We start from the raw sequence: 22,803 nt of genomic DNA, 5'->3' as shown, positions 1-22,803 counted from the left end.
AGCCTTTCTTCACAGGAGAGGTGTTCCATCCCCCTGATCATTTTTGTGGCCCTCCTCTGGACCCGCTCCAACAGGTCTGTGTCTTTCTTATGCTGAGGGCTCCAGAGCTGGACGCAGTACTCCAGGTGGGGTCTCACCAGAGCAGAGTAGAGGGGGAGAATCACCTCCCGTGACCTGCTGGCCACACTTCTGTTGATGCAGCCCAGGATACGATTGGCCTTCTGGGCTGCGAGCGCACATTGCTGGCTCATGTCCAGCTTTTCATCCACCAGTACTCCCAAGTGCTGCTCGGCAGGGCTGCTCTCAATCCCTTCATCCCCCAGCCTGTCCGGGGGTTGCCCCGACTCAGCTGCAGGACCCTGCACTTCACCTTGTTAAACCTCATGAGGTTCACACAGGCTCACTTCTCCAGCTTGTCCAGGTCCCTCTGGATGGCATCCCATCCCTCTGGCATGTCGACTGCACCACTCAGCTTGGTGTCACCTGCAAACTTGCTGAGGGTGCACTCGATCCCACTGTCTATGTCATTGATGAAGATATTAAACAGTACCGGTCCCAACACGGACCCCTGCGGGACGCCACTCATCAGCAATCTCCATCTGGACATTCAGCCATTGACCACTACCCTCTGGATGCGACCATCTAACCAATTCCTCATCCACTGGACAGTCTACCCATCAAATCCACACCTCTCCAGTTTAGAGAGAAGGATGTTGTGGGGGACTGTGTCAAAGGCCTTACAGAAGTCCAGATAGACAACATCTGTAGCCCTTCCTGTGTCCACTGATGTAGTCACTCCATCATAGAAGGCCACTAGGTTAATCAGGCAGGACTTGCCCTTGGTGATGCCATGCTGGCTGTCTCGAATCACCTCCCTGTCCTCCATGTGCCTTAGCATCACTTCCAGAAGGATCTGTTCCATGATTTTTCCAGGCACAGAGGTGAGACTGACTGGCCTGTAGTTCCCTGGGTCTTCCTTTTTTCCCTTTTTAAAAATGGGGATTATGTTTCCCCTTTTTCCAGTCCAGTTTCCGGGAACTTCACCGGACTGCCGCAACTTCTCAAATACGATGGATAGTGGCTTAGCAACTTCATGCACCAGTTCCTTCAGGACCCGTGGATGGATCTCATCAGGTCCCATGGACTTGTGCACCTTCAGGTGTCTTAGATGGTCTCGAACCTGACCTTCTCCCACAGTGGGCAGCTCTTCATTCTCCCAGTCCCTGCCTTTGCCTTCTGCGGCTTGGGCGGTGAGGCTCGAGCACTTGCCGGTGAAGACTGAGGCAAAAAAGTCATTGAGTACCTCCGCCTTCTCCGTGTCCCAGGTAACCAGGTCTCCCGTTTCATTCCAGAGAGGGCCCACATTTTTCCCCATCTTCCTTTTATCCCCGGCGTACCTATAGAATCTTTTCTTGTTGCCCTTGACGTCCCTGGCCAGATTTAATTCTATCAGGGCTTTAGCTTTCCTAACCTGATCTCTGGCTGCTCGGACAATTTCTCTGTTTTCCTCCCAGGCTACCTGTCCTTGCTTCCACCCTCTGTAGGCGTCCTTTTTGTGTTTGAGTTTGTCCAGGAGCTCCTTGTTCATCCATGCAGGCCTCCTGGCATTTTTGCCTGACTTCCTCTCAGTTGGGATGCATCGCTCCTGAGCTTGAAGGAGGTGATCCTTGAATATTACCCAGCTTTCTTGGGCCCCTCTTCCCTCCAGGGCTTTGTCCCATGGCACTCTACCAAGCAGATCCCTGAAGAGGCCAAAGTCTGCTCCCCTGAAGTCCAGGGTAGTGAGCTTGCTGTGCGCCCTCCTTGGTGCCCTAAGGATCTTGAACTCCACCATTTCATGGTCACTGCAGCCCAGGCTGCCCTTGAGCTTCACATTCCCCACCAGCCCCTCCTTGTTGGTGAGAACAAGGTCCAGCATAGCACCTCTCCTCGTTGGCTCCTCTACCACTTGGAGAAGGAAGTTATCATCGACGCATTCCAGGAACCTCCCGGATTGCTTATGCCCTGCCGTGTTGTCCCTCCAACAGGTATCGGGGTGGCTGAAGTCCCCCATGAGGACCAGGGCTTGTGAGCGTGAGGCTGCTCCTATCTGTCTACAGAGGGCCTCATCCGCTCGGTCTTCCTGGTCAGGTGGCCTGTAGCAGACCCCCACCGTAATGTCACCTGTCCCTGCCTTCCCTTTAATTAATAGCTATATTTTCTATACACTAACTAAATTACACAGAATATCTTTCTCACTCTTCAGAAAGTAAAAGTAGCTTTGTTTCAGCAGGTGAGGAACATTGCAGATATGAAAACTAATGGAAAACCTGTTTTCTGGGGTGGAGGGGGAGGAAAAAGTCTGGAGTTTTCCTATGCCCTCAAAATCTTACAGGGTCTAGTTTCTGTGACTGAATTTTAATGCAGTGTAAGAGGATAAATGGAGTGTGAAAGATTGTCTAGCCCTCAATTTTTCCTGTGTTTATGTCTGGGTTTTATGTTATAGTCAATACTCCTAAGCCTATTTGAAAATTAATCTCCAGTGAACAGGTGAATAGATAATGGAGCAGTGGTTCTTCTGCCTCCATTTATCTTTTCACTTATAGAGTTAATTGAAAATAAGAACTTACTCAGTTACATTTTTCAAGGCACACACTATTAGAGAGCACCGGCGTCGTGCAGCAATTTGTCTTTTGGTTCACTGGCACTTCATAAAGGCTGCAAGTTACAGAAAATACAAGCCCTTAGCTTTGCACAGAAACCAGAACTGATATAATAATAACGTAGCTGTCACTCTTCACATTTATCACACTTGCCTTAAGTTAACAATCCTTTCCCACCAAACCCACCATCATCCTTCACTTTAATTCAGTTTTTGGTTTGACCTGTCACACAATGTCCAGGAATACAAACACTGAATTTTTTTATTATTATTTAATTCTTATTTGTATGCACCAAAATAGGAAGTTGCAAAACTCTACACAACCACAATTGAGAAAAAAATATCTTTGTAAAGATCTACTGTGTCGGTGTTCCTGCCTTGCTTAACCTACTTTTCCCATCTAGAACTATAAAGGCAGCATCATATCTCAAAGTGCCAATCCCGATGGACCAAAGGATATGGAGGATGCAACCAGTACATGACTGGAAGAGAGACACATACATATGGCCTTCTTTCTGCTGCAAGTCCTTGCGTCATCCTGTTGTCTTCTCCTGCTATCAATGAATTGTAAGGCAGTAGCTGTGTATCAAGTTGAGAGTGAGAGACTTCAAAGCATGAGTGATCTCAGAAATTCAGAATGTATGGCAAACCTAACTCGGAGAATAATCCTTCGGGGAGTAATCCGCTGTAAAAAGCACGTTGCAAACCAAAAGCAGAACCTTGAGGATGAGGTGATGCTTAAACATGAATTGCCTTTATAATCTTATGAAACCTCAGATCGTGATTGGAAATGGCTAAAAAGATGATTCACAGCATTTGGCACAAATATATCCACGTGCCTAAGATAAGGCACATGATTACACACAGCTATGCCAGAAACTGTATTATTAATTTGAGCTTCCCCCCCCAAAAAAAATCCAGTAAGGAAAACCGGAATTCTGTTTCCAGAGAGTTCATTTTTCTCTGAAACAAACTGAGCCTTAACATAAATGGCATTGCTACTTCCGTAGGAAATTACTCTACCTAGACTACAATAAAAACAAATGTTGCCAGCAAAACACACGGTTTCATAGTTTGTGATTTGACAAAGGAACAATCTCAAGAAAAAAGTGCCTAAAACACGAGGCTTTCTTAAAAGATGAAGGACAACAAAAAAACACTTTGCAAGATGTAACAACATAGATAGAGGCGGGTTTTCTTAACATCCGAAACTGCCATTAAACCTTAAAAAAGAAAGCTCTCCTTTTGCAGCCTCGACACTGAAATGCTGGACTAGCGCAGGAGCACCTGCAGTGAAAATGGAGCAAGAAGGGTCTCCCCATTCCATGGGTGGGAGGGCTGAGGGGGAGATTTCAGCCCTCCACCGGCCCCCGACGCTTGATCTCCCACCGCACAGTCCCAGCAGAGCTGTTCCCTGTGTTGGGTACAATGGTTCGCCGTCGGTGGGTTTGGGTGTGCGGCAAGGGCATGCGGGGCAGCGGGTGGGGGCACGTAAGGATGCTGTGAGGGGCTTGAGGGAGGGTTATGCAAAGGCTGGAAAAAGCTGTGGGCTCCTCTGATGGGAAAGGCTCAACATTGTCCCCGCACCACATGGTTAAGCACGCCAGCTTCTCCAGCCGAAGGCAGACAAGGTGATGACATGGCCAGTGCTACCTGCGGGCTGCATCCCACCCTTGGCGGGGAGATGTGAAGGAACATCACCAGGCTCTGCTCTGCCCCTCTACTCCCTGCTGGGTTTGGCTGCAAGAGCTCTCCCACCCTGGAGATGGTCACGATTCACGTGGAAATGCAAAATGCCGTGTCCAGTTTCCCCTGCAAGAGTTTAAAGATGGTTTTGAAGGGGGAGATATAAAGCAAAGTTTTGCAGGGGTAATGCTCAGGGGTGGAATATGAAAGTACGGTGGAATTCTTATACGTTGGGGGTGGAGGAAGATGGGGAAAAAGGGCCCTGCTGCCTGAATTTAACAACAGTCATGTTCTCATAGAATTAATATTTTTATCCCTTTCTCAGCCCAAATCTTCATCTTTCTGATCGTTAATGACATTTTTCTTCCTGGTTTGTAAATAAACTAAAGAAAACCGTAGCCTTTCTCCAGTTCTTCCCTCTCTTCCTGCTCTTGAGCATCAGTATAGAAACCCAGAGGAATAAAACCAGGCAGGTCTTTCAAATTCAGAAATGGAAACTCCAAAGATGGAGTTCCCCCAGCACTAACAAAACCCCTGCCCGCTTCTGCCCGTGTATCATAACCTGAAAAATGGAGTAAATAATACAGACCTACCTTCCCACAAAGGGATTATTCAGCCTGCCTCACTAGTCTTCTGAGAGCAACTGGGAAATTAAAACATGAAAACACTTCTGTAGAAATGCTAAAGATTACTAAAACTCAGGAAAATATAGTGTTGATTATGACAATATGTAAACATATGTGACCAAATCTGGCCATGACTGTCAAGGATCTATTCATCACAGTGGTACCTTCTTCATACTGATGTAGAACATGAACTCTCCCCATGCACACACGGCAACAGTCATCACCAACATCTACAGGCGCCCAAGCTTTCGCGTAGACACCCACACCTGGAGGGGCTCAGGTCCCCCCGTAGCACCTCAGCCTGCCCAGACCCTCAAGAGCCCCCGGCTCAGCTGCCACCGAAATCCAGGAAAATACTCTCAGCACCTTTCCACCTGCAACAGAGGGGATGCTGTTAGGCTGCTCAACATCGATCCCCCGCCAAGCGGCCCGTGCTGCCGCCTTACCACAAACACCTCACTGGGGGCTGTCCTTTGGACACCCGTCCGTCCCCCCCCGCCCCCCCCCCGACCGACCGTCCCTCCTCCGCCAGGCGTGAGCCCAGCGCTCCCTCAGCGCTGAGGACTGCCCGTGGCGGGGCGCCCCCCCTCCTAACCTGCGCGGCTGCTGCTCTGCACGGGAAACAACCCCCTGCCAGCCCCGCGACCCCAGCGCGGGTCTCCCGGGGCAGGGCCCGGGGGCCCGAGCTCCGCTCTCTGCGCCCACCCCCAAAGGCGAGGGCCTCGAAGCACCGCTCCGCTCCGCGCCGCGCAGGCGGGACTGGGCCCCCCCCCACCCCGCGGGCAGAGCCGCCCGCGCCGTCGGTGAGCGCGGGGGGGCGGCGGCGGCGGCGGCATCACGTTGCGGCGCCACGTGCGCCGCCGCCTGGACGGGCGCCCGCCCCGCCCCGCCCGGCCCCGCCCTGGCGGCACGTGAGGCGGAGGCGGGGGCGGGGCCGCGCTATGGGCCCGGCGGCGCCGCACGGCTCCGGCCCCGGCCGCCTCCCCTCGCTCCCCGCTGCCGGCAGGGAGGTGGTACTCGGGACGCCCCGCATGTAAGTGAGCTCCGGCCGGGAGCCCCGCCGCCGCCAGCCCCCGGGGCCGGGAGGGAGCGGGGGGAGCGGGACAGCCCCGGCGGCGGGGCGGCGGCGGTCCCGCTCGGTGTTGGGTGCGCGCCGCCCGTTGCACGCTCACGCCCGCCGTGGGTGTAAGCAAGAGGCGGGGCGCGGCCGCACGGCGGCCGGAGGGCTTCCTCGAGGGGCAGGGCACCGTCTCCGCCGCCGCCGCCGCCCGTCCCCGCAGCCTCCCGGCGGCGCATCGCGGGAGGCTCGCCCGGCAGTGCCAACCACCACCGGCGCGGCGGGGGCCTTGCCAGCCCCGTCCCCGGGGGGGGACCCCGCTGCTGGGGACGGCTCCCCCGTCTCCCCCGGTCCCTTCCGCCGTGCGCGGGGCGAGCTCGCCCGGGACCGATCCCCGCCGGGGGTAGCAGCGGCGATGAACGCCGCCCAGGCACTCAGTACCTGTCGTTGAAGGTTATGACAAACGAATCCCGTTCTTGCACACACACCCCCATCCCTTTCACCTCCGCACAAAGGGGATGCGTGCTGGGGACAGATGGTGGCACTCGGCTGTGCTGCCAGGGCAGCCAGCACCAGGAGAGGCAGGGAAGAGGTGCAAGGATTTAAAGGCAGGGACAAGGGCTGTGGCTGCCTCTGCACCCCGAAGGGACGGGGAGACCTTTTCTCCACCTATAGTTTTAGAAAAGGATGAGTTAGAGATACCTGAGCGCCTGCCACAGGCAAGCGGTGTGTCTGAAAATAAGATTTAGAGCTAGCAACTTTCAGTAGCAAAATTATGTAGGCAACAGACGTTCACTGAAAGAATGAAAATGAAATATACACAGCATTAATTCCCTTGCTTGTTGTCATCTTTTTTTATTATTTTTTTTAACTCATGCATACACTGGAAATTCAGAAATGTGAGATAACATTCCTCTGATGCTCTGAAAGTTTGATGCAAGGAGCAAGCACTGAACTGCCTAGGAAGTTTGTGTTTCTTTTCAACCCATTCAAGCTAGCGCAGAACTGGAGAGAAAACAGAAGTGGCCACTGCTAGTGCAGAGCTCCAGCCTTCAGTGTTTGTCCTGCATCTTGGCTCAGTAAGGATGCATGTATGGATAGGTATGAGCTTGACAGAATGGGGCTCACAACTTGTTCTTAGTGACACAGAAATCATGGGTGTAAGAAAGAAAGGACCCTACCAATAATGTTTTTGCATTTCAGAAACATTTTGGTCTTGTTTTATGGGTGTTTTAATACACCCACGCAACTCAGACTAAGCTGTGGGAATAGTGACGGTGCAGCTTTGGAGCCAAGACCTGGAAAGAGTCCTCAAAAAAGCGAGGGCCCACATCCTGGTTCTGCTGCGGTAGGGCCAGGGTTTCACCGTGGATGCGACCATAAATAATGGAGATGGCAACAGGCAGTATATACACATGATGTAAGTTTAGAAGAGTTAGAAGCATTTGTGATTCATGACATAATTAAGAGCATTAGGAGGAAACTTTCCATAGGGAAAGGTTATTCTATAATTATCCTCTCTGCTGGCTTTTTATCTTCCTTTGAAACACCTGGAATTAGACAGTCTTAAAGAGAAGGCACTGGATTTGCAGGCTGCACTGGAATAGCCATAATCATTAATAGAGCAAGGCAGTCTCTTTTCTAGTTTATTCCTGTGTGATATTAAAATATGCTATTAGGAAAGGCCATAGTTGTTTGATAAATACCTTTTTTCTTTCTAACTCCGGTTCACTGATATCAAACAGGCAGTTCCTAATACGTATGAGGAAGGTTTCTAAGAAAGAGGAATATTCCTGCAAAGCACTGCGTGTCCTTTCCTAAGACCTTTTGCCTTTTCCTAAGACCCAATTGCCTTTGAATGAACTCAGTTTAAGCAGCCGAGGGCTTGGCACCAGATGAAGAAGCAACGGAGGTGTGATTGTTATTAGCTATAGCGACAGCCGGCACCGCCGAGTATCCCGACGGCTAAGGGCAAGGCTGTGTGCAACCTCGAGAAAGTTTTGTGTGAAGTTTGGGGATTCTGGATGCCACCTAGAGGATTATCCTTGTCGTTGTGCTCTCGGCTGCTTTTCCTCAGGAAAAGAGCTTTCCTACCTTTCCTAGGCCCTGCGGGGAGCGAGGAGCATCTGGTGGGCAACTGTCAGCTTTGCTCCCGTTGGCAGCTGAGTGCTGACGGCTCACACCAAACGAGCTGGTGTAACCACACGGCACGGTGTGGTACCACCGGAGGGACTGGCTGGGGCCCAGGAGGCACTGTAGTCTCATCAGACCTAATGATCAGCCCCAGATGGTGTCCCAGACCGAATAGGACTACTCTGTTTCCCATCCTGGAGCTCCATGGGAGACATCAGCCTCCAGAGAGCCACACCCAACATTTGGAAATCAATCCGTGCACCAGAAGGGCAACCTGGACCTGGCACTTTCTGGTTCACTTAACTGTGGCTGTGGGCCATGCGTTTGTGGGACCCTGGTTCAGAGCTGCTGCGGGCAGGGAGTAAGATTTACGAACGGATGCAGGAGCTGGTCTACCTCTTTGGACTTCCACTGCTCAGGTGCGTTATCAGCTGCAGAACTGACAATCAGCTTCTACCTAGGAGGAGGTAGCCACATCCCTCAGTATCTGAGTTTTCTGTGGCAGACTGTGCAGAACCATCTAAGTGCCAACACCGCCCTGTTGCTGACAAGGTCTTGATACCGGAGCCACCAAGTGACATTTTCAGAGTAGGCACTTGGGGTGTGATTGCAAGGGGATGCTCAGAGTTCACGTGGATTAGATACAATGCTGCAAAGATAATACGGGGGGGGTGTGTGTGTGTGTGTGTGTGATTATACCAGTCACATCTGGGTTTGTGTCTGCTGTGGCTGAAGCACCCTTTGGGATGTTGGAGACCAAGCCCAAAGCTTGAGGTTCTGCAGGAGCTCTGCTGCTCTGACTATCTGGACAGTCTGTAGACAAATCACCAGCTGACCTCTCGCAGCTCTGTTCCCTAACTCTCTGTACCCTTCAGAATTCAGTAGCGCAACAAATCCAGAATTTGGCTGTTTGTTAATGTTTCTCTGAGGTTTCTTTTTAGCCTGTCCACTGCTTCGCATCACAGCTTGTGAGAGGGGCTGAGTTTTGTGGATCCAGAGAGAGAAAGAATTGAATGACCTTTAAGATATATTTTCAAGCTCTTCCACAAATTAAAGACCTGGTGCAGGAATTAGTGGGTGAATGTATTTGGTATGTTTATGCCCTTCTGGCCTATGAAATCTGCAAAATGCCTCATTTCTCTTCTCCACCTTGCTGTGTCCCCACCTTACCTGCCAGAGGAGGGTGCAAACCCCATCTCTTCTGTCCTACCAAATGGGAAGTCCACCTACTGATGCTTGATTAGGATTTGCCATTGTAGGAAAGACTGTTTTCATTTGTGACTGGGACTATTTCTCATGCAATTTCTTCAAGAAAAGGGAATGAAAATGTCAGGCAAGAAACAGGTGATTGCTCTGATCATCTTTAGCTTCCAACTTGGCTGACACTGCAAAACAAATGGTAAGAGTAGTCAGGAAAGAGATACCACCTTCACTGTAAAATTAAACATGTCTTCTGTACTTTACTGATTGCTATCACCCTTTGTTGTCTTGGAAATTCTCCTTCTCAGGCTCTTTCCCTTGTTTAAAGTGATACACGTGGCTGTTTTCCCCAAGTACTACTTCTGTTTTTTCTGTCTTTTGCTGCACTACCTCAAGGGATGTTGTCCAGTTCCTCGTGGGTCTCTGTCCCCTTAGGGCAAGCCCTCACTCAGTGTACACTGAAATAAGGGTGCACAAAAGAGGTGAGGGCTTTTCACCCTTCCCCATCCTTCTGTAGACATACCCTATAGGTGGGAATTCTCACTCTGGACTGGAGATTGGGATAAATTTCCTTCAAAGTAAGCCAAGATTTCCTGTAGCAGGATCAAAAGTATCTAGATTTACTGCCACACTCCCCTGAAAGAGTATGCAGTGCCCACTAAACTGAATGTGCAAAGGGTGGCTGATGGTCTTCTGTCCTTGGCAGGGAGTCACTGCTGTATACACTCGCCAGAGAGCGGCACCAGGGAGAGAAGATGGAGCAGAAGCCAGGGAAGACAACCCGCGCCCGGAGGAACCTCTTTGGCCCCGTAGACCACGAGCAGCTGCGGCAGGACTTCCAGCACATGCTGCGCCACAGTGTTGAGGGGGCCCAGCAGAAGTGGAACTTCGATTTCCTCCGGGATGTGCCGACGGAGGGGCTTCTGCAGTGGGAAGAGCTTGAGGGCCACGAGGTGCCCACCTTCTACCACAGCTGCATGGTGGGAGATGCTCGGAGACCACTGCAGCACTTGAACTGGTCACTGAGGAGGGAGGACAAGAGTCACCACTTTGCCCAGGTGGCACTGACTGAGAAACCCAAAACTTCTGAGAAAACAGGGGGCAAGAGGATCTCGGAAGGGAAGGAAAGAAGACAGACAGCTTTGACAGGTGTGTGAGACCCTGGTGTGGCTCAGATGATCAAACCTGGTCCCAGCAGCTGCTTAGAAATTATCTGGTGGGCCCATAAACCAGTCTTGCTTTAAGAAAGTGCAAAACCTTCAAAGAAGCATCAGCAAGAGGAGGAAGGCACGCTCTAAATCGATGGGCACGGGGCTTGTGTTCTTCAAAGGTGCTGTGACACAACCCCCCTCCTGGCCCTGGGGTCTGTTTAGGGCTTGTCACAGAGCAATAAGATAACGACCATTTCTTGCGGGAGGGTAGTTGGGATGGTTAGTAGGGTTAGATGTTTAAAAAGGCAGTCTAAGAAAAGTAGTGAGGTGATTCCTCAAGCAGGAACCCAACAGGAAAACAGGGTTGCCCATCAGATGGGAGTTTTTGGTTTTTTGCTTGCTCATACGTTTGGCTGTGTGCACCCTTTCCCGAGTGCAATACGCCAGCTAAGCCCTAGGAGGAAGACCAGAAACCAGAGAAAGCAGCCAGGTCTCCTGCTAACTTCAGCTTGGATATTATACTCAGTGAAGGCATCCAGGAATTTTAAGGGCAAATCGATCTTAAACTTGGCCAGGCGGCAGAAGGGGCTAGGTTTTCAAATGCCTCTCGCCAGGACTTGCTGCCAGATGTACAAAGGAGTGGGTTTCAGCACCCATAAAAAAGCATCAGGTTTTTGAAAGTCCTCAGCATCCTGCATGCTAAGCTCTTCTGAACATCTGGCCCCGCATTTTCTCTTCTCAACGGGATTTGAGTTTGTTTGAAAAATCTGATCCCATATATTAGATTTCCCTTGTCTGTATTGGGGTTTTCGTTTATCCAAGACTGAGGTTTTCAAGATGTAGACCAAGGATTTTCTTTTGGGAATTTGATGTGAGACACCAGCTTGAAATTGCCTAGAAGATAATTGAAGCTAAGGTTTCAGGAAACACTTTCTGAACAGTGATGTTGATCTCAGTTAAGTCAGACAATAGACTAATTTGCTATTTGAGGGTATGAAACTTAATTGCTAGCGAGAGGTTCAGGAAGAGGTTGGAGATTAATGAAGAGTGGAACATTGCACACTGGAGTACAGAACAATGATATTTAATGAGTGCTCTTTTCTTCTCCAAAGCACTTTACAGCCATTAACTAATTAACAGTATAATTTACAGGTAGGAGTACAGAAATGTAATTCAGAGCACAATGTTGTGATGGTTTGAGGGAACTGCTGTTCAACTGTAAATCTCTCACTAGGTATGTGGGAGTAAATTATGCAGATATTTCCAGGGGATATTTTTCTTCTGTTTTGTTTTCCCCAGGCAAGAAACATTTCATCAGGGGATGTGGAAACCAAGATACCACGCTGCACAGTTTAACACTTTCCCACGTGTTTTCATAAAACACTTTAGTCTAACAACAGTACCCTTCTCCCCAAGGAATCTGGGTGTGCAAGGTGGGCCAGGAAAACCGTTTGCAGTCTTCTCTTTTGGTGAGGCTTGGAGATCAGTCCGTCTCTCAATCCTTCTCTCACAGGCGCGCGCGCACGCACACACACACACACACACATCCTTCTTACGGCCAGCTGAAGGATGCATTAGAAGTTTCCCTCTAGCTGCAGGAACCTTGTCCCTCTGGGCACGACTGAAGTAATTCAGGCAAAACTGAGCCAGGGAGAGTGACACATACTGATACGGTCTGTCCCCATGCTTCCACCCCTTTGCTCATCTTCTGCCATCCTGTAATGAAAGGTTAGTTTAGGATTAGGATCTGAGGTTGGATTTGAACTCAGTTATCTGCGTTCTGCTTTGGTCAACAAGAACACTGTAATGCTTTACATTAAGATCCAACAATGTGCATTTAATTTAGACTTTCAAAGACAGCTGTGGCCCATTAAATAAATATCGATATATTAAAAACCAACCATGGGGTTTTGTGGGCATTGGCGCCGCCAGAGTGGAAGGAGCAGAGGTTTTCCTGCTGCATTTGACTCCTCAGACATGCAGAGAGCTAACCAGTACAAAAGTAGATTTTCCCTTCTATCTCCCAACCCTTTTATGTAGATTTACTCCATCTCCATTCTCTCTTTTTCATTGCGGACCCAGTGTGGTTCTGCTCTGTTTTCTGGGAGAGCCTCAAATTCAAAAGCAGCTCAGATATAGGCTATAAGCCTTTTTCACTTTTTACTTTCTTTTTTTTTTCCCCCCTACTAATCAAGGTTGGCAAACCATGCCAGCTCTTCACTCCTCTTCTTCTCTTCCAGACTTTTTGGTTTGGCTCAGTCTGATACACTTAGGCCTTGGCTCTCCTGGGAGACATTCGTACATCCTTGCCTCCTTTGCAAAAGGTCAAAGAGAGAAAATTGGTAACAACCCTATGTTTTCACTAGCTGGTCTTACTTCTGAAGCGGATAGTTCATGCAAGATGGCTGGGGAGAAAATGGGGAGGAAAGGAAAGCAGGTATTTAGGTAGGTATATTTAAACAACAGAAATCTTTCCCTCCTAGCTCCCTGTGGCCAGGCTTTCCTACTGACAGGCTGCAGGCAGCATCCTCCTCAGTACCTTACTTATGCCGGTACAAGTGCTGTTTAGGGTCCCTTAGGCAAGCCAGCCAATTTCCATGGACTCTGTTTAGCATCCTAGATGGAGGCTAGGTCATCTGAATATGGCTCTGGGGAAGCTGCATCCCCCTGGCTTAATTTTAAATGCCTCTATCAATTTTGAAACTAGGCTCCGTTATGTGGGCATCTGAGCAGTTGGGCTTTTGCTAAAATTCTTCACAGGCAGAAATGGGAATACCAGCTATTTAAGTCTTTTCTGAATTTCATCTACTAAGCATAATTCCTAATGCATTTCTTTTCCCAAAATAAAATGGAGGATAGCTATATAGAAGTCTTTTAAATAGGAGAAATAAGTAGTAAGGATTACATTTGGTAATGTAAGTTTGTTTTTCTTACTGCTATTCCTTTCCTCTGCTGCTTCACAGAGAGAATACAGCAGGTTAGAGTAATGGCGGGATTTGCTTTTCTACTGAGTTAGCAGTGCACGCTCCTGCCCGGGAGAATATACTCTCCTTGGGATTACGTCCTGCTCCAGAAGTTTAACTTAGGGCTAGCTCAGGGACGGCTGCACTCCATTGCACTGTGCCATGCAGACGTATCCTTAAGGAGGTTGGCTGCAGGAATTTCCTTGCACAAGCTTGGCTGTGAAAGCCTACAGAACATTAGCCATCCTGCCAATAATGTTCTGCGTTGAAATTAATGCAAGACTTCGTGCTGCTAGGACTCAATAGGTGTTGCCAATTTGACTATACAGAAAGCTCAGGTTTAAATATCATAGAGCCCACATCCTCAACTGAAATTGGAGCGAATTCATTATTACGAATACAGACAATTTTTACCAGGTAAACCCCATGAACTCTAAATATAAATAAGCATCTACCTTCCATTTCAGCTCATTCTGCCTTATTTACCTGAAAAAAGTATGTATTTTTTGTGCGAGGCTGGGAGGCAGAGAAAGAACTCATAGGGAAACTCCTGTGTCATAATTACAGTTCTGTAGTTAAGGTTGATTTATGTTTGCACCTGAAACAAAGATTCAGCCACACGTATGTATGAAAACGTAATGGGTGTTCTCCTCATCAGCCACAGTGCTTACTCTCTGAGCAAAGAATTAGTTATAATTCAGTGATAGTACAAGGTTTTATGCAGTCCTCCTTGAATCTGCAGTTTGATCTAATAAGCAGAAATAAAGCACCCCATATATATAGTTCTTCTGATGTTATTTTGCAGAGTATTTTTTGTTATTTTTAAGGAGGAAAAAAAACCTATGTCTGGAAAGCACTGCAGCCGTGGATCTAAAAGTTGGAGTGAAATGTCACATTGCTCAGCTTGCATAAGAGCGTCCAAAGTCTTTTGATCTCAACTGGATAAAAGCCAGCACATTTCCTTTGTTTTGCTTGGTATTACATAGCTTTATGTGGAACATTCTAAAGGTATTAGTTTTGTTCATTCACGAGCCATAGAGAAGTCTAAATGACTTCTTCAACACGAAAACGAGATTTGAGAGATTTCTTGAAAAGCAGCAGTTATCAGTGTCATAGCGTTAATTCTGTTAATGTGTTGTTCTCCAGATTACTACTCGGCAAAGAAGCAAGTCAAAATGAATATGCACGCTGCTGCGAAGAAGTCAGCTTCTTGAAAGCAAGGAGATGATTGCTCTGCACTGGAGAGGTTGGAAACATCTGCCAAGTTTCCTCAACCTTCAAAAACCAGGTGTGCAGGCTGCGGACACTTAGGGGCATCCCACAAAGACGTATTCGTGACAGCAGCAGTGAAAACAGAAAATACTTTCCTTGCGATGGGGTCAGGCCAAATCAACTGGAATCACTTTGATGAGAAATTACTGGCCTTAAAAACCACTGGTAAGCAAGTTTGGACACTACAGAAATTGGCTAGCAGTTTAACATGCATTAAAAGTCACCGTACGTGAGAAAGTGGTAAACAGTTAAAACAACTGTATACGTGTAATAATGTGCTTGGACAAGTCACTGTACAGTTGGGGTCTTTGATGTTGTCACATCTTTACATACCCTCTTTTTTGGTTTTAGCAGGGATGGCTTACTAAGTTTCACCATCTCAGCTTTACAGGTCTGACACACTAAAAAAAATTCCCAGCCCTTTCTGTGATTTTTTTTTCAGGTACAGAATTTTGTGCTTGCAACTATTCAGGGCATAAGTAACAGCGCTTGGGTGCCAAACGTATATATTGCTGGGCTGTAAATGGAGACAGCTGAAATTATTTGGGAAAGTTTCCATTTATATCAGCAGCCATTTTAGCCCTGTATGTCTGCCCCCTCTGCAAGAATTAGGTGGTTAAACTTATATGTTATGGGGAGAAATTTTCAGATATATTCTTGTATCTTTCAAGTCATTCCTGTTACCAGCTGGGCCAAATCCAGCCTGTATTTTGGGTTGTGCTGTTCCATCTAGGTCTATGAGTTTGCAGGGTGAAAAGGAAGGTAAAATTTGCTGTGCTTTTGTCCACAGTGTTTTAAAATGCCTGCTGGTTGTAAGAACATAGTAAGAATGAGGGAGACTGTTTAGTTGCCATTTTGTGCTTTTTATTCATACTACTAATCCTTCTATAAGAAGAGAAAGGGCATTAATAACACTGAAACGTTACACGTGCAACAGTCTTGGTGTTGCATGGACTGCTTTTCCATGGCATTTGTTAACATATACTTTTCCATTACCTACTTTTTAGTTCCCTTTCTTATTCCCCTGACTAGTTGGGATAATTGAGGTTTTACAGCACATAATAATCAGTGGGTAAACCAGAAAAAGAAACCTATAAAATATATGCTCTAAATTACACTGCTGCATATGGCCTTAAGATGCACGCAGTGTTTAATGAACTCGTTTGGAAAGACCTCTGTAAATGTCAGGGGTTTAGAACGACATGAGATGATGGACTGCTGCTTTTTATGTCGAATCCAAACAAACTAAGGTTTCTCTTGCATAGTAAAAATCAGCATGCTCGTGTGTGTGTGTCAGGTGTACACACGAGAAGTGGTGTAAGCAAGTCATACACCCTGCATTACATGCAACATCAGGAGAGTTTAGTGCATTTCTTTTTTCCCATTAAGAGCTACAAGTGTTTAGACATAAATAATAGTTGATTTTCCCCAAAATGGCACAAGGCAGTGATTTCAGTCTGTTTCTGTATGCTGAGATAAAGATGCTCAGCAAATTGCAGGGTCAGAGCCTGTTTCCAGCTACATACAAGAGTCACAAGGTACGATTGTCCCTCTTGAATTTTTTATTTAGTTAGGAACAAACCTTGCTCCAGCTGATGTCAAGGGGAGTTTTACCCAAATGAAGCAGGATGAGGGCCAACCTGGCAACTGCTGCTCGCAGAGCCTTCAGTGTGTTTGTGGGCCAGGCAAGTCTGTTACACGCTTTTCAGCCCGTTGTGTTGTAGCATAAAGGTGTGGGACTGGGCTTTTTGTATGTTTGGTTTTATTTTTAAACTTTGCTTGTGATTAGAACAGTCTATTCTCTTTTTTAAAGTGTGGTGATTTTCTCTAATTAAGAAAAATTGTGCAACTGTCTCTCCATGTGTTAGTAATTTTAAAGCAGACCAATGACACCGTGCACCTTTTTGGTTTGTAGCAAGGTTACTTGCAGAATTACTTTCTGACCAGGATGGCACGAGCTGTGCATAAAAGCCCTAAAGTCTGCCATGCATGAGGTTATCGTGAAGTAGCTGAGTCGTCTTCTTTCAAGGGGAAAAGGGATGCTTCTCTTTATTAGGAGAAAGAATGACTGTCAATGTACTGCTGTCCCAAAGAAACAAGGAAGGATCTTTTTTTTTTTTTCATACTAATTCCAAAACAGCTTAGTGCTTAAGTGTACATTTAAAAGGAAGTATCTGCCTTAAATGCTTTGTGATTAGGACACTATAATGTCATAGGAATTCATAAAACAATTGTTTAAATTATCAATAACAGGTTTTGGATACCAATGCAGATACTGGCCTTAGAGTGGAACTTCGATACATTCAGACTGAAAGGTGGAGACTGTGGTGGAACATTTGGCCTGTCCGTGTTTATAGCATCTTAATTAGCTGTGATTGTGACTGGGAGCTCAACGCTAGGGTAGAAAAGAGTTTTCTGCTGATTAGACAATGTGGTATCTTTCTGCTTGCTGATTATACATTTGTCAATGTTTTTTGAAATGATGGAATATTGGAGATGAAGATAACACAGTAACACAGAAGAAGGTGGAGGAGAGGGAAATACTGTTTTCATACTGGTGTTTGAAATGGGAAATTTACATACTTGTAGCAGAGGGCCTAATCCTCCCCTGGTGTACACTGTATTACAGCTCCACTGATCTATGGTGGAACCACCTTTATTTACACCAGAGGAGAAGTGAGGCTGGATGTTTTGTACTAGGCCTTTTACTCTACAGAATAAATGGACAAGCAGCTAACTGTGTAAAGCCATTGCCTCCTTTCTACAGGAGTTTTAAAAGATAAAGAAAAATGGTTTCTGCTATATTTTTGTGTGTGTGACAGCCAAAACTAACAACAAACCTCTGATTAGTGTCTGAGCTTCATCATCACCAGGGTAGATAAAGCATATCTGTGTTTCATTACCATGCTGATGAGGAAACAGTGACACATGGAATATTGCAATATTTTGCTCAACTTGTGAATTGTACTTTCTTGTTTAACACAGTATGCACAAGGGTATATGTCAGTATGTAGCAAAGCTGTAATAATAATATTTTTTTAATAGTAGGTGGGTCGAAAATATTCCCATTCTTTAAATGAGGCAGCAGACCTGATTGAAAAAGCAATACACTGAAGCTTTGGTCTGCTTCGTTCCTTGGGCATAAACAGTGTGTTGAACGTACGAGATTTAATCCTGTAACAAAGCTGTTAAGGGCTTATTTGCTGACCTGTGAGTTTGATGGGCTGCAGGGGTCTGCGGCCACCCACCAAACCCCAAAGTGGCACTTTCTCATGATGAGAAGCAGGAGGATGCGTTCAGACTTTGGGCATTAAAGACAGGGTAGCAGCACTGGTTTAAGGTCTTGTGTGGCTGTGTAAGCAGTACAAGGCAGAAGGGAGGCTGCATCAGGAACCCACAGCATATTGTAACTTTGGTATGCTGATAAGTAGGTACAATTAACGTCTACCTGAGCCCTCCTCCTTCCTCTTTTTTGAATATAAGCTGCATGCGTGACTCAGGGCTATATACTACTCAACAGCCACAACCTAGTTTCCGCTGATACCATGGTGTGACCAGCGTACACGTTAGGGAAATCAGTAGTTCAGACTTTTTCCATCCGAGATAAATGTGTCCCATGTGCAACACAACCTGAGCTGAAAATGGGACAGAGCAAGTCCCAGAACACTTGTTTTATGTTTTGTACAAACGTGGAAATAATCTCTCAGGTATGGATTATTTCATTAAATTCCTTTCAGCAGCAATTGGAGAAGGTTGTTTCACTTGGGCAAAAAAGCCAGGAAAAGAGATTCTCCACGTGCTTCCAGTTATCTTCAGGGTGATGCAAGTACAGCTTTCTTCTACTTAAAGCAACTCCTCTGGAATCTATTCTGAAGTATCCTTCTATAGGGTAGTATTGGTTTCCTGGAGAAGCTATCAACTTGCTACAGTAGATGCTTTACTATTTTACCATTATCTTTTGGATCCTTGTTAATAGGCTTTGGGGGTGGGCCTTAATATCACAGAAATGTTTGGTTGGAAGGAAGCCTGGGAAGTCACCTACTCCATCCCGCTGCACTAAAGCAGGATCAGGACTTGCTTATTCCAAAGCTTGCGAACTGCTGTGAGAAACGATTTGCTCTGTTCACATGACAAATCTCAGGGGTAGCCAAGGTCAACAACGTTTCTCCTGAGGTTCAGAGGGTCTCTGTTATACAAGGTGCTTTCTTTCAGGTATTCATTTTGTTCTGCTTGTTTTGTTGCAATGCCGTAGACACAGTTGAATTCCACATAAGCAAGCTGGTGTGTTGAACCATTTGGTTGTCGGATGTGGATATTTGCAATGTCATCAATAAATGCTGGTGCGTAAATATGTTTTAATAGCAAAAGAAGTTGAATTTTCTTCTTTTTAGGCAGGTTCTTCTTGTTTTGTTTCTGCACTGCTCTGACCTGGCCTCCCTGCACTGATCCCCCTGTGCTGTTCCACTTTCTACAATTCATCACTTCCACTCACAAAACATTGTCTCGGGCTGTGGGGTAGTATAAGCTGAGCTGACCTACAGCCCAGAAAATGTGTTTCTGCAGTGGCTATTTCATGGTTTCCCACTGAGGTGTCACAAACCATATAGGAGGAAACTTTTTTTTTCCTTTCTTCATTTCTGAGACTTTTTTTGATTAGGAAATGCTGCCTCTTACTTTCAGCAATCTGTTCCCTTGGCAAGAAATACGACTATCAGGTGTTTAAAATTAAAGTTGTTAAAATCAAATTTGCAAAGGCAGGAGGGTTTGCCCCAGTGTCCTGGACATAGTCCAACTTTGGTAATTACGTCTCGCCTAACTAAATCCTTCTTGCAGTTTCATGGCATTCTTCCTGTCCCGCTGAAATCTGCTACAGAGAGCTGCTGTGACATGACATGTTAAACATCTGCCGTGTTTTTACCCAGAAGTGGCTGTGCTTCAATAGGAGACAAAGTGATTTATAATATATGGCATGCATACACACAGATTTTTTTATTACAATGACTTCTACTGAACTGGAGGAGTTACTTAGGAGCAGCAGTTCTGAAAAACAATCAGGAACTAAATACGGATTTAAAGGTCTGATTCTCTAGGTCCCTCTTTCAAATGATCTTTTCCAAACCCATATCTTTGTCTTCTAAGGAGGCACTGAGAAGTGGCGGGTTCATGTGATCAGCTGTGTTTGTAGGATAATAACCTTCACTCTGCCCATTAATCCTCTCCGTAAAGGCAAGGAGCATTCCAAAGCGCTGAGCAGCTTCAGCGGGTGGGGGGGTAAAACCAACATGTACGCACCTGCTAAATAAATATTTTTTCTAGCTTGGTATGAACCTGACATTTCTTCCTGCACAATTACATCGTCGAGAGGCCAAAGACAGTAGTTCATCCCGCTGCAACGCTGATGGGCCAAGGTAAACTGGTGATTGGAAAGGAGTGCCCCGGGCAAATGTTTTGCAGCACTGGCTGGGGACCTCTACTGGTCCCTGAAACTTTAGGAGAGGATCCACGTACCAATTAAAACTATTTTCAAAAATAGAAACGATGCACATTCTCACAGCACAGCAGCAAGGAGGCAAAATGGAGAAAATACACAGATGTGCAAAGATCAGCCCAGTGTTTTGCTGCTGTAAATGAAACTGTTGTGGCAGCGGTAATACAACTGGTCTGCTGACTCATTTTCCTAAAAATTTAGGTGGTCCTTGGCATGAAGAAAGTGGAGAAACACTCTCATGATCCCATTGGAAAAGGGAAACTCACAGGATCAGGGTGGCGCATAGCACTTACTTCTGGTTTTAAAGAGTCAAGCCATTTTACACTTTAAAATCACAACTTTATACTGAGCAGAAAAACTTTATTATGAGTATTTTTAAATCCCTGTCTCAGATATGTCCTTGGAGCTGGAGCTGTGCCACTAAGTATGTGATGAATGAAATCTCTTTAAAACTCTGTGATAGGAAAACACCCATTCTAATTGTTTCGGATCATCTGCATCCTGCGTTTGGTTACGTGAGGTAATAGAGACCATCTGTCTCCCTTCTTTCCAATATGTGGATGTATATCTGTGTGTGGAGCTGTTTTCACTGACGCAGTGCATAGAGCCTCCCAAACGTGTGTTAAGAAAATGTGTGTACCCAGGAACGGCCAACCTTTCTGACCTTACAAGCCACGTATCAAATGCTTCATACAGCCAAGAACCACAAGATGCACGTTTTGGCGTGTCAAGGAAAGCAAGGAGCTCCAGGAATGGATGGGAAACGCCGGCGACTCTGCTTTACCCCCACCAGTCTGTCGGGGCACCGGGCTGGGTCCCAGAGCAGCACAGGGATGCTGTTATCGGCAGCAGCATCTGGCGCTGTCTCCCCTAAAGGGAAACGAGAGATACTATCTGAATCTCTATCCTTTTATAGGGTTTTATACAACCTTTTATACAACCCACTCATACACGGTTGTCGTGCCTGTGCAGATGTGTGCACACAAAATCTCACTAGCAATATCGGGACCCTGTGAAACAGAGTATGTTGGGCTAAGAGTGGAAGGATAGATGTGGAAACGAAGGGTGGAGAGGCTCATGTCAGGCACTTGAACCATGTAAAAAGAGCATCAAGATGTCACCAGCCCTTGGGGAGTAAAAGTTCATTTCTGTTCAAGAAAAATTTGTGCGGTTCAGTGCATTTCCCCTTGGTTTCAGAGTAAAAAGCTGCAGTGACATTTCCCTTTTCTTAAAACACAGGTTATTTAAAAACGTACATCAGTTATCAGCTGGCTTTTTGGCTGCGGGATGGTGGGGACAGTGCCGCTCGGACCAGGGCAGCACCGGGGGGAGCCGTGTCCCTCCATGGCAGGCACCACCTCTGAAGGTTTCTCAGCCAAAAAGATGGCAAGGGGGTTATTGAGAACTGTAAATCAAGCGCAGTGGAGATAAATAGGCTTTACGGCGCAGCTACATTAAGCTACAGCTCCCCGTTCTACAAATGCACCTTTTGCTGAGATACTGCAATAGTGGACTTTAAAGGCAGTCAAGCAGTACAAGCACATTTCTTCACTCAGATTAAAAGCATTGTTTAAATTCTTGCGGCTAGACAGTTTGTCTTGTCCTTTAAAAAAAAAGAAGCCCTACTAAACAGCGAAGCAGCATAAGGAGGCTGGGACGTAGGACTGAGACCGCAGGGAATTTTTAGCTTGCATGCTGCAAATCACCATCAGCCTTTTTACCTTTCCACAATCTTTCTGCCTTTGTTATTTGTTGTTACCACGAAATCTTATTCTAAGAGTTTCTCAGATGTTAGAATTAGATGATGTCTCTGGAAAATGGTGCCACGGTCTGGATAACATAGCCATGAATAAAATATTTTATGTTACAACACCTTTCATCCAGCAAGACTCCAGGGAAAAAAAAAACCCACACATTTATTATTTAATAATTAATAAAATATTTATACATGTTATTTATTATGTATATGTATCCATATATCTATATGTAAATATATAGGGATACATATGTATTTGCATCTTATACACAAGGACTTTCTTGCCTGATACAAAGCAGTCCTGTTCCAGGGATAAACTGGAGCAGCAGACGGGTAACATGTAATACTAGCGTTGCCTTTTATATACCAAGAAAGAGACACAAAGCTCTTCCTGAGAGAGGGGCCTTGCAAAGGATGCGTCACAAGCTTCCCCGGGACTGCCAAGGACCAGGAGGGCATCCATCACAGAACGCGATTTGGGAAACACCTGAGGTAACGTGGGATTTTCTGGTGGCCAGCGGCATTTGTTTGCATCCCGTCCCAAACACATCAGGCCATGCTCAGCAGAGGTTACCACGGAGAATACCTGTGATGTTTTAGGGCCATGCTGTGATTTCCTTATCTTACTGCACACTATCTGTCAGGAAAAGGACTGGCTAAAAAACATGGGCTGAAGGAAAAACAGAATGAGGATGTTCACAACTAAATTGTCCTACCTGGAGCAGAATAGGGTTGTCCCCCAGCACCAAAAAGCCTGGTGATGTCAACCTCAAAAACATGTCTCCCATGGCTGTTGTACCCTAGGCAGTGGAGCAGGGGATGGGTAGATT

The 22,803-nt window shown here is 46.5% G+C and overlaps 1 protein-coding gene across 3 annotated transcripts; it reads left to right on the top strand.

The window, feature by feature from the left end:
• Nucleotides 1-5,908: 5,908 nt before the first annotated feature.
• LOC143163483 (cyclin-dependent kinase inhibitor 1-like) lies at nucleotides 5,909-22,087 on the top strand. 3 transcript variants are annotated; one of them, XR_012995914.1, is made up of 4 exons: nucleotides 5,909-5,986; nucleotides 10,050-10,492; nucleotides 14,604-14,894; nucleotides 18,470-22,087. XR_012995914.1 is itself a non-coding variant. In XM_076344923.1 (3 exons), coding segments are annotated over exons 1-3 (513 nt in total). In that variant the 5' UTR covers nucleotides 5,909-5,984; the 3' UTR covers nucleotides 14,672-22,087. The 3 variants fall into 3 exon arrangements, 1 of the variants encoding a protein (XP_076201038.1); XR_012995913.1 differs by having other exon boundaries at nucleotides 16,983-22,087; XM_076344923.1 differs by having other exon boundaries at nucleotides 14,604-22,087.
• The last annotated feature ends 716 nt before the right edge of the window (nucleotides 22,088-22,803 follow it).

Source organism: Aptenodytes patagonicus, chromosome 1, assembly GCF_965638725.1.
Source record: "Aptenodytes patagonicus chromosome 1, bAptPat1.pri.cur, whole genome shotgun sequence".
NCBI classification, from domain to species: domain Eukaryota; kingdom Metazoa; phylum Chordata; class Aves; order Sphenisciformes; family Spheniscidae; genus Aptenodytes; species Aptenodytes patagonicus.
This window is presented reverse-complemented; position numbering and strand designations above follow the sequence as displayed.

Coding starts and splice junctions, on each gene's coding strand:
- LOC143163483 (XM_076344923.1), top strand. Junction 10,493..14,603: donor AAGACAGACAGCTTTGACAG/GTGTGTGAGACC, acceptor GTTGTTCTCCAG/ATTACTACTCGGCAAAGAAG.